General features: G+C 42.4%; 1 protein-coding gene and 1 long non-coding RNA gene across 9 annotated transcripts in view; one reads left to right on the top strand and one right to left on the bottom strand.

Moving 5' to 3' along the window:
- LOC307036328 overlaps nt 1-15,234 on the bottom strand; it is a 238,918-nt gene that overhangs the window by 180,633 nt on the left and 43,051 nt on the right. The gene's annotated exons all lie outside the window — the stretch shown is intronic.
- Nucleotides 1-15,234, top strand: part of bcas3 (BCAS3 microtubule associated cell migration factor) — a 363,412-nt gene that overhangs the window by 121,362 nt on the left and 226,816 nt on the right. Inside the window, exon 23 of one of the 8 annotated variants that reach the window (XM_079676539.1) lies at nt 7,818-9,052. The exons of the other annotated variants lie outside the window; for them this stretch is intronic. Within the exon in view, the coding sequence (XP_079532665.1) occupies nt 7,818-7,870 (53 nt within the window). The 3' untranslated portion in view covers nt 7,871-9,052. Of the gene's footprint in view, nt 1-7,817; nt 9,053-15,234 lie in introns of those variants that run through there. 8 annotated transcript variants of the gene reach the window in all.

Below are 15,234 nucleotides of genomic sequence, written 5' to 3' on the forward strand. Positions count from 1 at the left end.
ATGGATTTAGGAACTCCCCCTCAATTCTATTGGCTCTAACAATTCAAAAGAGGTGTCAATCACCAATGGGTTCCAGAGATATGGCAAATACACCCAAATGGGTTTTCTTCTAAACCTCTCAAATTTCACTTGTTTTGCATCAATCTTGATACAGGGTACTTATTATATGTTATAGTTTGGATTCCTAAAGCTTTCAGTCTACTATCCCATCATTCAAGGGTGATTTTCACTATAAGTTATGGGTTTCTTTTGGACGAAAACTATAATTTACACTGTTCTACTATGTTCAATCTGAATTTACTTTAAAATAAATACATCTATATTGATTCTGACTCTTCTACATCCAACTCACAGGTTTATCATTGCTTTGAGAAAAAAGATTACTAATTTACCCCTTTTAGAAGGGAAGATATATATTCATTTTTTCTGGGCATGTCATTTTCAAGCATGAGACCTGAAAAACAGGCTTGGGGTTTAACAGGTTAAAAGTTTTCCAAATTCTAATTTCTATTTTAGAAGTGTGTCAATCAAATAACTATATAGTTATTTAGATCAGTCGATTAAGTCTTATTTAAATGTGCCTTTATGACTCATTCATAATAACATAAAAGGGAGGAAGATGAAGAACAGTCGCTGGTTAAACCACAGACCTACGCTTTATATTTACTCCATCCCTGTCTGTATCCTTCTGTCTGCCCAAATTGGTATCTGTGGTTGTTCTGACTCCAGCCGGAGCTCTCTTTTTTTCAGTTATCAACTTTTGGTTTCAGAGCAGAGAGGCAGGAGGAAAAAGCCAGACGGAGGGATGGAGTTGATGCTTATCAGTGTGCGTGTGTGTTCGTAAGGAGGGTTCATTGTTGTGTCCTGCCACTGCCATGGCGCCATTTCTTATCACACACACACACATCACTTTTGTCTCACCCTCTGAGGAACATGCCTGTGTGTGGCAGAACTTACCAATATCAGTTTGAGGGCCTTTAGCATCTCTTGTTTGATTAAAGTTGCAGACATGTCATACAGCTTTACATTTGAACAGGCTAAGAAAATATAATACAAATCAAGTATTTTCATTTAATTCTTGTTGTGATAAAAATAATAAAGAATTTGATAAATGACACCAAGTTGTTGAATTGAACTCTGTCCCGGGTTAATCCAAGCAAAAACATGATGCTAATTTTGAAGGATCTTAAAAGCATAATTTGTTTAGTTGAAAGGGATCCTAGGCGGCGATCAATTTATGAATTGAATATTTCATCATGTTAAAGATGAAGGGCTGCACATGCTAACAAATGTGTCAACATTTATTCAAAAACGTGGTGTCATTTAGTTAACCCTGTATTATTTTTAGCACAACAAAAACACTTAACTTCCATTATGTTTCACTTTATTTTCTCTTGTTTGACCTTCTCGTCACTTCAACTTCAAGTCAAAACATCTTATGATAATATTAACATGTCATGTCATCACTGTGTTGTCCGAATCTGCAGTTTATTTATTATTAAATCATATCCATATAATATATCAATCCCCAACATGCCCTTGGGCAAGATACTGAATCCCAAATTGCTCCCATAGACATGGTCAATGGAGGGTCTTGATTTGCTTCCATAGTATGTAACTCTGAATAAAAGCATCAGCTAAAACGAAATGTTATTTAATGTAAATACACCATTTATCGTCTCACTATTGTCTAATGTATTTGTGGTCAACCCTTATTACAAATTCCTCATGAATGAACTATCCGAAACCACATAAACTTTACTGACTGGATTCTTTTCACATGAAGCACTGCAGTTCAAGTCCCAAAAACCTTCATCCCTCTCAGCCGTCTTCCAGCCGTTTTCATCAAAAAACAAAAGTGTTTCCCTCAGAGTCCTCAGGCTCAGAGAGGCCATAAAGCTGCAGTTTCCCCTACAGTGAGTCACTTACAGTCAGTCAGTCTCCCCAGTGTCTCCGATCTTATCTCAGCCTATAGACTCTGCTTATCTGTGCCTTCCCCGAGGTGATGGGAGACCATGTCTATTGGAGACACGCTCTCACAAACAGACACAATGTATGTTTTACAGTGGTTCCAGTCATGGCTCCTTGACTCACCATATCTGTCTGTATGGAGGGGCAGAGGAACACCAATCCTTCAGTCTCACTTTCCACCTGCTGCAATATACAGGATCAATGCATAGCTGTTCTCAATACCCCCATCTGCACCCCCAGGTGTGTGTGTGTGTGTGTGTGTGTGTGTGTGTGTGTGTGTGTGTGTGTGTGTGTGTGTGTGTGTGTGTGTGTGTGTGTGTGTGTGTGTGTGTGTGTGTGTGTGTGTGTGTGTGTGTGTGTGTGTGTGTGTGTGTGTGTGTGTGTGTGTGTGTGTGTGTGTGTGTGTGTGTGTGTGTGTGTGTGTGTGTGTGTGTGTGTGTGTGTGTGTGTGTGTGTGTGTGTGTGTGTGTGTGTGTGTGTGTGTGTGTGTGTAGAGGTGGCTTTAGTCTAGACTACACAGTGGTCCAGGAGGTCATATCAAGAAAGAAAGCAAAGGAGACAGACCTGAAAAGAGATAACACTGCAGGATTGGAAAAAAAAAATTAATCGTGTGTGTGTGTGCTGATAAATCTCCCAGCCGCCCTCCACACCACTGTAAGTTGTGTTATGACTCTGCAAAGAAAGCCACCCTGCTCCAAAACAGGAAATAACAACAAACCTCCTCCATCTGTAGCATCAGCCATCTTGTTGTTTATGTTTTTGTCATCCTCAGTGTGTGCGTACCTCCGTCTTTGTCGCCACGTCTGACTGTTTGCATGTGTGTGAGTGATTTATCTGCGGCTTTGCATCAGTGATAGTGTGTGTTAGCTGGCGGCAGAGCAGACAGAAAGAGAAGGAGCAGGCTTATCACAAAAAGGAGAAGAAGACACTTTAGAGAGCTACTCAGCTTTGGCACAGGTCTTTGGGTGTTGAGTGTGTGTGTTCGATAGACTGGTTGACATGTATGACCATGAAAGGGCTGGGCAGTATACCAACTTTTTATTGTTGGTATATTGATTTATTTTACGATGACAACAATGCACAATCCCAGCCCTGATTGTATGCAGAAAAGAATACCTTGATCTGCCCTAGGTCTACCCTAGGTCTACCCTAGATGTCCCCTTTATATTCCCTAGACCTTCCCTAGATCTGTTGGTGATCTTCTGGCAAACTTCCGAATCCATTGCGCAATTGTATCTTCCTCAAGCCCCCTTCTAATCTGTTTCCGGTCTCGTTTCAGTCAAATGAATGGAAAAGGAAAATAACACTGGATTTGGCTTTTAGAGTTTTTTAAAAACTTTAGGCCCTAATGGGATCTATATTTAAGTGTTCGTCCTGGAAAGTTCATTTATATAAAACATATATGCTGATTTAAAGATGGCTCTTTCTCAATTTTAGACGATGTGAAACAGTATTTTTGGCCCAAATGACGTCACAGGCTGACATGAAGGTTGTCGTACCAGCATTTGGCCTTAACAAAAATGTGATTCACCAACCGGCTCATGTTCAGGACGTGAACCCAGCCCCACTCATTCAGAAATGGGGCCAGCAGTTTGATATGCTTTCACATACCAGCCTGGATATGACTTTACATCATGAGCCTTTGCTCCCCCTAAATAGTGATTTCAAAACATTGGGAAAGTTCCTGATTTCAAAGCAGATCCGGTCTTTTTTTATCAATCTATTATTTACACAATAACACTTTAGGAGGAGAAATCCAGAACAACTAACTGTTGATAATAGTATGATTGAATTGTCAAATGTATTGAAGTAAAGCACTCAATTATGTGTTTCAAAAATGGTTTCACCATGTCATTTGATATACAGTATCTGGTGTCTGTAATATCTGTAATGAAAGAGCTTTAGAAATATCCCACGTGGCTTTGACTTATAACTGAACATTTAGCCAGATCCATTCCCTAGCTGACTTACCCTTCACTCACTCTGTGTTTGAGAATGTGTGTGTTAATACAAAGTAATTCTCCTTTTTTGGTTTTATCGTTTTTCGTGAAAAACACTGAATGTATGAATGTGAAAGAAATGGGTTCAGTTTGGTTAAGATGAGATCAGGTAACAATCAACTTTACACTTTTATTAAGACCAATTAGTCATTAAGATGTCTTTAAGATGCAATGTCCCTCTTTGTGTGTGTATGAAGTGAATGTTGGACTGTGTATGGTGAGTGTTATGTTATCGTATTGTGCCAAGTCCCATCATGTGTGAATGTAATGGACAATACAGTATTCTGAATGCTGATTCTAGTCTATGAAATATAAATGACACTATTTTCATCAAACCATTCCGTTCCCATATGTGATTCATGGTGCAAACGAGTGTCAGTATCAGAGAGACAGTGGTTTGATTCCCAGTACCTGCATTCAATTTTGTGATGTGTCCTTGGGCAAGATATTAACCCTAACCCCAAATGTCTCCCGTACGCATGTCCACAGGGTGTCATTATGTGAAAAGCATCTGCACTTGGTATTTTCCTACACACTGTTATTTACTGTAGGTCTTTCCTGTGTATCATTTGGAAAAGTAGAAGTTTCCTCATTACGTATGTGTTTTTCTTCATGCTATGAGGTGTCTGCTAAGAGCAAACACCTCTCTACACATCGCAGAATACATGCAAGATATTGGGTCTGGGATAGAATAATTTTAACAAGAATAAACTGAAACATTATTTGGATTAACCCCCCCTATTTAATCGGGCATGAAGTCTCTCCAAATAAGTTTTACCACCATTGTTAAATGAAAGGAAAACCAATAGCTGCTCTATAACAGTACAACACATACTAGTAATATATTGGTGGAATTGCATACATAAAAGATTGGTTGAAACATTCAAGTGTTGGTGTATGATTAAGTTATTGACTACCTGTATGCATGCATGCACCTGTTAGCATCACCAACACAATGTCCCCTTGTCTCGGTGACCCACCACCTGTCTGCCACCATCAGCACCGTGAGGCGAGAAGGGGTTTTCCCTGCATTATTGTCCCTACAAAGGCTAGAAAATAATCTAAGAGAGGGCTTTGAATGACTGAATAGGAAGACAAGGATGGATAGCCCCAACGCACACCCACACACACCTACACACACTCATTTACTCACTCAGACACGCACTTTGCCTACCATCTTGCCCTCCCTATTCGCTCTTCCCCTTTATACTTGAGCTGCCATTTAAAAGACTAGGCACCTGTGCTGTGGTATTCTGTCTCCCATTCTTTTTTTTAATACACACATACCCCCAGTAACCTATACCCCACAATTACCTGCCAGGCTCATAAAGGGCCCTTGTATTTTTGCGCTATAGTGGACACACTAACAACAGTGATCGCGCCAGGCAGAAAGATGCCTGGCCATACGATCTCTTCCTTTTAAGACAAATACCCCAAATTTCCCGTGACCCCCTCTCCCCACCTTTCCATTTCACCTCTCCTGATTTTATTTTCATCAATAGGCACCTTTGTCACCTCGCCGCCACTTTGCCCCCCCACCCATCCTGTCCATTGCCTCAGGTTGCGTTCGTTGACCCATTGGTTGGTGACAGGACATAACAACAGATCTCTAGCGTCATCACTGCTCCTTTTTTTGTTTTCTTATCACCAGCAATCAGGCCAGGGTGGTTATCAGTAGGAGTACAACGATCTGCTAGAACATCTGAAAGAAACGGAAGCAAAGTTTCAACACACATGACACATTTAAATATGGTTTTCCTGGAATTCCTGGAATAGCTCCCGTTGGTTTGGTTTCTGTTTTTCAGACAGATACATTTCTCTACATAATTTACTGGGTGCTAAATGTCAGGTGCCCTTATAGTTGATACACTTAGATTCCTCTGGAACTAATACACAAGTTATTGAGCCGTTTCCGCTCTACATCCTGAACTCCTCCCTTCGATGCAATGCACTTCCGTTTTGGCGGACTGGGTTTGTTTTGCTAGCTAGCTCCTTTGTGCCGACAAAGCACTGATATCGCAGAGACAAAGAGGATATAACAATTACAACATGAAGAAAAGTGGTTCGGGAACTACGTGTGCGGTAGTTGGTTGCAATCACTCGAGAAAGCACCTGAACGAGTGGTTAGATAGAGAGTGCTACGACCACAAACCAGCACCCAGCACCCAGCCATGTTGTTCATTAAATACAGATAAACACAACAAATACTGCATGCATTGTATTTTTTAATATTATATATGAATATGTTCATAGTGATGTAATTGTGTGGGCTGCTTTTATATTTTAATTTGTAATACCTGTTAGGATTAAACATGTGATCTTTCTTGTTGAAGCCATTTCTTTAGTTTCCTCTCAACAATTAATTAATTCAGTGTTATTTATGTACAGTATGAGCTTAATATGAATGATGAACTGTGTTAAAAGAAATTGTAGCACTCTAAGGAACATATGAAATGCAATAATGCAATAACAGTGCAATAATGAAATTAAATTGCATCAAACTTTATTTTCACTCAAACAGTACAGGCACATATGATATATTGCACAGCATAAAGAGATCATGTAAATTGTGCATTATGTAAACAACAGACAACTGTTGGCTCCTGTGGGCATGACCTAAATAAGGCAGTTTATTTTGGTTTTAAAATGCTGAGATATTTACTGCAGAACTGTAACCTTCCCTCAACAAAATCGTCAACAATTTTCGGGAGCATGTGGGCAAAGTAGAATGTGCGCAGCCTTATGATATGCCTTCAGACTGTCCATTGCTTTTCCATCTATTGCCATGGATTGAACGAAGTAGGAGCAAATTTTGCTGTACGTTATGCTGGGCCACGTCGTCATGTTATCCTCCCAGTTTTGCACTGAATTCGGGTGGGGGAGAGTAACGCCATCTCCAGTCAAAGAAGTAGAATCGTGTTCCCAAGCTAGCATCACTGTTAGCATCGAAATCGCTGTGTTTACACCAGTGCCCGTCTGACTGTTTACACCGGTTTACACCGACAGACGCTGTGCAAAAGACTTCCGGCGGAAATGAAGTGCATTTGTGTAGGGTTATGGCGCTACCCGTGGTTTGGCGCGTAAACTTGTCTATAGAATTCTGAGGCAAATGCATGAATAAATTGTAACTTTTCAAAGGTAACAATTGTTATAAAGTATCATTACTCCTGCCTGAACACAACACAACCAACACACAGCCCCTCCCCCCTACACACACTCCAGTACACACACACAAAAGCAGGTTGTTAATTAACTGTTTGAATAACAGCTAATAGCAGCTGTTTGGTAAGCTAGGGATTTACTTTAAGTCAAAGTATCATCTACCTGATCTACAACACATCTGAGCTGACACATTGCGTAAAAAGAGGTGTTTCATTCCACATGTAGCGTTACAATCCTTTGAATCCAATGAGCAGCATCCTTATTAATAGTTTAGGTAAGTTTTGATTTGACAAATTATGCATAATATAAATACAGACCCTGAAATGTGCATAAATGAAGTGAAGCGACTTTTACCGAAATGTAAATTATATAATTTAAAGGAATGAGAAACATTAAGATCCTGATTCTTAGTTTTACATAAAAGCATAGAAAAAGTTTACATGCTTGGTTAATTAGAAATTGATTGTCCAGGTACTGCTGGATAAACAAACAAACAGACACAGAGACACACACACACACACACACAAACACACACACGCACACGCACACGCACACACACACACACACAGGCCAATTAAAACACGGAAATCTGGATTCTTAGTTCATGAATATTGTTGGTAGCAGAGATAAACCTATGCTTTTTTGTTAGTTCATCGTTTATACAAACTTCCTGTCATTGTTCAGGTTCAAGCAAAGCAGGGTGGACCCCAACGCACCAAAAGAAAACCAGAACTTAAAAAAATCTGAAAAAATCTCAAGGACAAGACACAGCTGGGCAAGGCAGGAAAAACACAAGGGCACCAGGTGAACAGAATCAGGTAATCAAACAGGCGGAACAACACAGAGACAGGAAGTAAAAACAGACCTAACACAGGGGTGAACACTTTTTCTAAATTAAATAGGAAACAATCACGGATTTTAACATCATCATGCACGGACTGTTAATTCAGGTCGCAACAATGTCATTTTAGGTTGCAACTACATACTCACTAATAAAACTAATGGATTACATGTTCCAAGAACCCTTCCACATCACTAAGCTTTAGAGTTGCTATTCATTCCACACAGTCTGACACTACAATATACTGTGTGTTTTGCTTGTTCCATCTCTTTATTGAAGTTATTTAATGTTTGCATTGAGCAAAAATCCATGACTCCTTGATGTTAATGGCTGCATCATTCAATCATATAGAAATAATTAGCATGGCAGATTGCTTAAGATAAGATAATACTTTATTGATCCCGATTTGGGATTTATTTGCATTGCAGCAGAATAAAAACTAAAAAGACAAAAATAAGTACTGGAATTTATTGTATTGTGTGGACAATCCCGAAACCAAGACCAAAACAGGTGGGAAATTGACTCCTGAGCTTGATAAATGACTGTTATTTGATTTGCAAGTAACTATATGCACTACTGGTAACACACTCATAAAGGAGACAGGGTTATATCTTGTGAAACTCATCTTAAATGTCGACTTATTTTTCATTTTTTCCGTTTTCTGTCCACACTCCTTTTGACATCTCGCTCACTTTTTAGACCCAAGGGTGTTGGCTGGCATCTGTGTATGCATGCATGTGAGCATGTGAGGGTCGTTTTAGCCACATGTAGGGATTTATGGCAAGTGTGTGCGTGACAGAGGGATCAGGGAGTGACATGGATTGATATGGGTGAGTGCTGATCAGGTTTTAGTGCTGTTGTTATCTCTCGCTGGCTCTTTTTGTCGACGTGTTTGTATATTTTTGTGTCGAGCACTTATAATCTGTGAGAGATGGAATGCCCTCCAGCATCTGTGTGTGTGTGTGTGTGTGTGTGTGTGTGTGTGTGTGTGTGTGTGTGTGTGTGTGTGTGTGTGTGTGTGTGTGTGTGTGTGTGTGTGTGTGTGTGTGTGTGTGTGTGTGTGTGTGTGTGTGTGTGTGTGTGTGTGTGTGTGTGTGTGTGTGTGTGTGTGTGTGTGTGTGTGTGTGTGTGTGTGTGTGTGTGTGTGTGTACAATGCCAAAGGGGCAGTGTATACTGAGCAGCTGCTCTTTATAGTGACTGAGCGGACACCAATGTGTCGGGCATCTGCCATGCGTTCACTCTACCGCCTACCCACTGGAGTGTGTGTGTGTGAGTGTGTGGCCTAAGAGTGAGAGAAGCTGTGTTGTTGTTTTTGATTGTCATAATTTATTTCCAGTAGTTTATTCATTTTGTAGCAATTGTAATTTGTATAGAAATATACATGTTGGTATTTTTAATAACAATTTAAAGGAAAATGTGGTTGTACATTTTTTTTGAGTGTGTGTGTGAGCTTGTGTGTGTTTGTGTGCCTCCACCAGCTGCTTAGACAGTGGACCATGTTGATCTTTCATGTTCAAGTCCAGTGTGAAAACTGTTTAATTCACACATGAACACATCCACACATGTGCACACAAAACATTTGCGTGTTACAGAACAGCGGTGTGTCCCAGTGTGAGGGGGGGGGGTTGCTGTTGGTGCCACCTTTTCATTCCCATGACCTCAATCTGTGGCGGGCGCCCTGCCAGGCTGGCCGTCCCTCTGTCTGCTGGGCCTGCCGCAACTTCCAGAATGTGAAGAGGAAGCAATGGAACAGCAGTAACCTAACCTCACACACACTCTGACACACACATGTGCTAAACTCATCGTTATGCACTCATCTGAGGAAGAGTTATACTTTGTATCATGGATGTAATAAGAGAATTTGATCAAGCTTTGGAATGGGGCCCAGTATATTCCGATGAAAGTTGCTCAATGGCGCATGAAACCACAATGGGCCCAAAGAGCATGCACACTTCCATTTGACTTAAGCCCCGCCTCCAATCCACTATGTCAGCATAATATCCAGTTTGGCTCGGTCAAATTATTTGAGGGGAAAATAAGGCAACGGCTATTTGTACATCATACACATTTGACGACCTCATGCATTTAAATTGAATTCAAGTGTTTTTACTTGTTAGTTGATTTAGCTAAAGATAAATGATATGCTGTGCAGAACTCTCTTTCCCAATGACGTCATATAAATATACATTTATTATATATTTTTTGTTTTGTTTATCTCTTTTTGTATTTCTTTGTTTTGTTTTTAATTCTCTGTCAAAGCGTCTTTGAGTTTCCTGAATGTATTATTATTATTATTATTATTATTATTATTATTAAATTAACAAAAAAGGTAAATCAAAATTCAAAACAATGTTACACATCACATGAAGTCAACCATGGTGACTAGCAGACAGCAGAATTGGATCCTTCAAGTCGACATATAAAATTATGAATAGGGTATTTTTTTTGTTGCAAACAACTTTATTTCCTCCATGATAGAAACATGTTTGACAGCCGGGGTCCCTTTTAAAAAAAGTTATCCAAAGCATTACCAGTCATAATGCAGTTTACATTATCAAATGTAAAATATGCATTAGTTTGAATTGATCCAGGTTCCCACTGGAATGCAGGTAGACTAAATAAGCTTAATGCAATGTTAAAGACATGTCACTGACCAACAATCTAAAATGCATTTGTGATGCATTCATGGATAGTTGAAATAGTAAGAAAAAGTTGTAACCTTTAATACTTCATGGCTCACCTGTTCTGTTTACTTTGTTGCCACCAGGACATTGATTACCCTTTTTAATGTGTTTGAACACGGATCAAAAATAAAGCTTATGATCCAACCTAACGCTCATGCACACAGAGAAGATGGAATACTAACTTACCATTTCCCAACTCTCAAACCTCCCATAAACCTGGTGTGATGTCTTTCTTGTCTCGGGACAGTCTTTAAACGTTTTTAAAAGTTAAGTTGTTCTGCACATCTCAATACAAGGAGCAATATCAGATAGGAGCCAAAAAAGCATTTACATTGTGCTTCTCTGTCTTCATAATACAATTATGAACAGCTGACTCAGTCCCCAAGTACATAAATGAAAGACCTTTCACATCATTTTTACACACACACACACACACACACACACACACACATACACACACCCACACACACACCCACACACCCACACACACACACACACACACACACACACACACACACACACACACACACACACACACACACACACACACACACACACACACACACACACACACACACACACACACACACACACTCAGGTGATTTAGAGGTATTTCACCTGTACATATCAGGACTTTGGGGGCGTGCACCCTCTTACAGCTTTTTTTCCCTCCATTTCCTCCTCTTTACTTCTCTCCAGCTCTCTCTCTCCACTTTCCCTCTCCCTCTGACACTAACCCTCTCTGACAGTGTCTCCAAGCTGTCGCACCCTAATCCACCTCTGAGAGGTGTTAAAGCACTTACACACACACACAGGCACACACACACACACACACAGTGTTTCTCTGGATCCCGTAAGGTATCGATCTGCCGTCCCGCTCACTCTAATGGGATTCTTTACACCTAGGCATCAGCAACGCCTAATGCATCACATAACATCTGATGCAGCAGACACACACACACACACACACACACACACACACACACACACACACACACACACACACACACACACACACACACACACACACACACAAACACTTACATAAACAAAAATGAATAGATGCTATAAGAGGAGAACAGCACTAAACAGCTTATGATGCATATGCTGTTCAGTGCATTCTCTTCTAGACTACACTCCATATCTCTAAATCTAACAGTGATGAATGACTCTATTCAGCCTTCTAAAGTAAGATGAGCCCTGTTTCTCTAAACTTAAGATTCTTTAATGGATTCAAAAACGATTGACTAAAGTTATTATGTTACAAAGTTTTACCTGGTATGGTGTTATTATTTTTCTGTTCAGTAATGTTTATCCCACAGACTGTGGATTTCTCAAAATGTTTAAAAAAATTGTATTCGCATCTTAAGAAATCATATATGGAAAGAGCATTCATAACAACATGGATTAAGTTAAAACTAAAATATCAGGAAAAAAAACTTAACTGTTCACTAGAGTAAAAATGAGGACGAGAAAAGATTATGTCATGATCAACAATGGTAAATGGACTTTATTTATATAGTGCGTTATCCAGACTTTACGACCCCTCAAAGCACTTTTACATTCTATAACTCATCATTCACACATTAACAACACATTCACACAGAGCAATATGCCATTTTGCTCAAGTAAGCTAACATTCAGACACTGTTGGCCATGCCATCTGGAGCAACTCAGGGTTAAATATCTTGCCCAAGTATGCTTCGACATGTCGACTGCTGGGATCGAACCCACAAGGCAGCCACAGTAGCACACGAAAACTGTTTGTACCATGTAATAGTTGTATTACTTCTGGTCAATTCAATGGCCTGTCATTAAGACATACAAACCTAAAGCAAAGTCCCTACTGTTAAATGGACTATAAATATAGTACTACCTTCTCCACCTATTTAATATGAGCTCCTTCAGCTGGACAACACATTCCCTGTTACCCTTCAAACAACTTTTACGTAACCTTTCTTTATCTTCATTGCCTCTTTCCTTCCCTTTGTTTTTCTCGGTGTCACCTCGGGGCTGACCAGGTGGTGGGCTACTGCAGGCCCATTTCCTCAGCAGGTGTGTGTGTGTGTGCCTCTTTGTCGTCGTCTGTGTGTGCATGCATGCGTGTATAGAGAAATGTGTGTATGTGTGCACATTTACGTAGATATTATCTGTTCACCTGCTCCTTGTGAGCCACATAAGCAGTCATTGTGTGTCGAAGCTAGGACCAACCCCCTCCAGGTGACAACAGGTGTGTGTGTGTGTGTGTGTGTGTGTGTGTGTGTGTGTGTGTGTGTGTGTGTGTGTGTGTGTGTGTGTGTGTGTGTGTGTGTGTGTGTGTGTGTGTGTGTGTGTGTGTGTGTGTGTGTGTGTGTGTGTGTGTGTGTGTGTGTGTGTGTGTGTGTGTGTGTGTGTGTGTGTGTGTGTGTGTGTGTGTGTGTGGGAATAATATCAAGGAGGATATTGTTTGTGCCGGGGTGGGGGGAGATAAAAGCAGAGGGGAAGAGGTTACAGCCTCAATCTTTCCTCACCTGGAAATTATGTCCTCCGCCATTTTAGTGGAGTGTGTTTTCAATCACTGCAGGAACGTGAGAAATGTCCGCTTGGGAATTCCTCCCCAACTTCCTGTCTGTCTTCCTGTGTGTGTGTGTGTGTGTGTGTGTGTGTGTGTGTGTGTGTGTGTGTGTCTGTGTCTGTGTGTGTGTGTGTGTGTGTGTGTGTGTGTGTGTGTGTGTGTGTGTGTGTGTGTGTGTGTGTGTGTGTGTGTGTGTGTGTGTGTGTGTGTGTGTGTGTGTGTGTGTGTGTGTGTGTGTGTGTGTGTGTGTGTGTGCAAAATGTGTTTGTGCTGCTACAGGCAACATCTCTTTCACAGAAAGTGTCCTTTTTACACCAAAAAATCCTCAGACCTTTGTGTGAGCAGTTTCAACTCTTAATAGTTGTTATATCTCTCACAGTCTCCGCTCTCTACTGGACTCTATGGTTACTAGCTTATCATCCAAGCATTCACCTACTGAGACAGTTATAGACGTAGCCGGACCTGGGGCGGGCCTACCTGAATGCGCGCGCATCTCACCGTATAAAAGGAGGCCTCGCCTCCTGACTGTCATCCCTTTCTCTTCAGCGAGCGGAAGTGATACACTGAGCATAGACGTGATTAAGAGAAAGAGAAAGAAAAGCATGGAACCACTCGTTGAGCACCGGACCTGCCCGACATGCCCTGGCCTGATCGCGGGGGCTGATCCGCACCGCCTGTGCTTCCAGTGCCTGGGGCCTGACCACGCCGAAGACGGCCTAGGCCCGTCGCCGGCCTGTAACGCCTGCCGGATGATCCCTCGGCTGAGCTGCCGACATCGAGGCAATCATTTCCGTGTGAAGTTCGGCCTGCAGGTGGAGGATCAGGACCTCGAGGTGGTGGAGATGGATGAACCGGATGACGAGGTGCCATTCGAGTTCACCCTCCCATGTTCACCGCTTGTTGATCCAGGGAGACCAGAGCGTGGCGACACTCAGACAGAATCCTTCCTTTGTGCCGAAGAGCCTAAGGAGTGCGTTCAGGTCGAGGGTTATTCAGTTTGGGGGCTTTAGTCTTCCACCCCATAGTGGGGCCAGGGAAGCTAAACTGCACCTCCTCTGCCCGGTGCGTGCGCTAGTATATTATGTGGAGCGCACGGTTGCCCTTAGACGCACTGCACAGCTGTTTGTGTGCTTCGGGGGCGGGGTGACAGGGAAAGCTCTGTCCAAGAAACGCCTGGCAGGCTGGCTCTGCGAGTGAATTGTACATGCCTATGGAAAGGCGGGGAGAGCCTGCCCCGCGGGGGTCCGTGCACACTCTACACGGACTGTGGCTGTGTCAACAGCCTTATTCAACAGTGTGAGTGTTGAGTACACATGCACGGCGGCATCTTGGTCAACGCCAGGCCCCTTCATATAGTTTTATCATCTGGACCTGTCTGGCTCTTTCTCCTCGTCTGTGCTTGCTGGGGCAACACAGGACTGGTGAGGAGGTTGGGTGCTGTGGGTCAGTGGACATCTGACCCCCTCCCCGGGCGTTCTTTCCGGGCGTTTTTTCTGGGCCCCCTGGAAGGTCCCGGGGGACGTTGTGCGCACTGGGCCCTTACGGGGCTGGAGGGTTCTCCTCGCCTCCCTAGGGGCAGGAGGGGAGAGCCCTCCACACTATAGCCCATGCAAACTCTGCACAGGGTCAGTGTCTGAGTGTGGGGGACATGGGGCACTTGCGCTCTCCCCGTGCTCCTTAGGGACTCTGGAGAGGTGGTGCATAGTGAGCCCATACGGGGCTGGGGACTCTCTCCGTCTGCCTATGGGCGGACGGGGGGAGCCCTCAGCACTGTTTTCCGAGAACACTTTTCACGAGGTAAGCGTGTCAGAGTGTGCTCTGTCAGCCGCAGCACAGACTTCTCCACGGTTACAACCGAGGTAGAGGAGAGTGAGGTGCAGCGGCAGGGGCAGTGGGGTGGAACGGTGTTGTTGGACGACAGCACGTGTATACATCGGGGCTCCGCCCACTGTGAGCCTGTGAGAGATATAACGAGGGGTTACGTATGGTAACCCTTGTTATATAAGTACAGGCGGAGCCCT

Source organism: Notothenia rossii (assembly GCF_949606895.1).
Source record: "Notothenia rossii genome assembly, chromosome: 4".
In the NCBI taxonomy this organism is placed as follows: domain Eukaryota; kingdom Metazoa; phylum Chordata; class Actinopteri; order Perciformes; family Nototheniidae; genus Notothenia; species Notothenia rossii.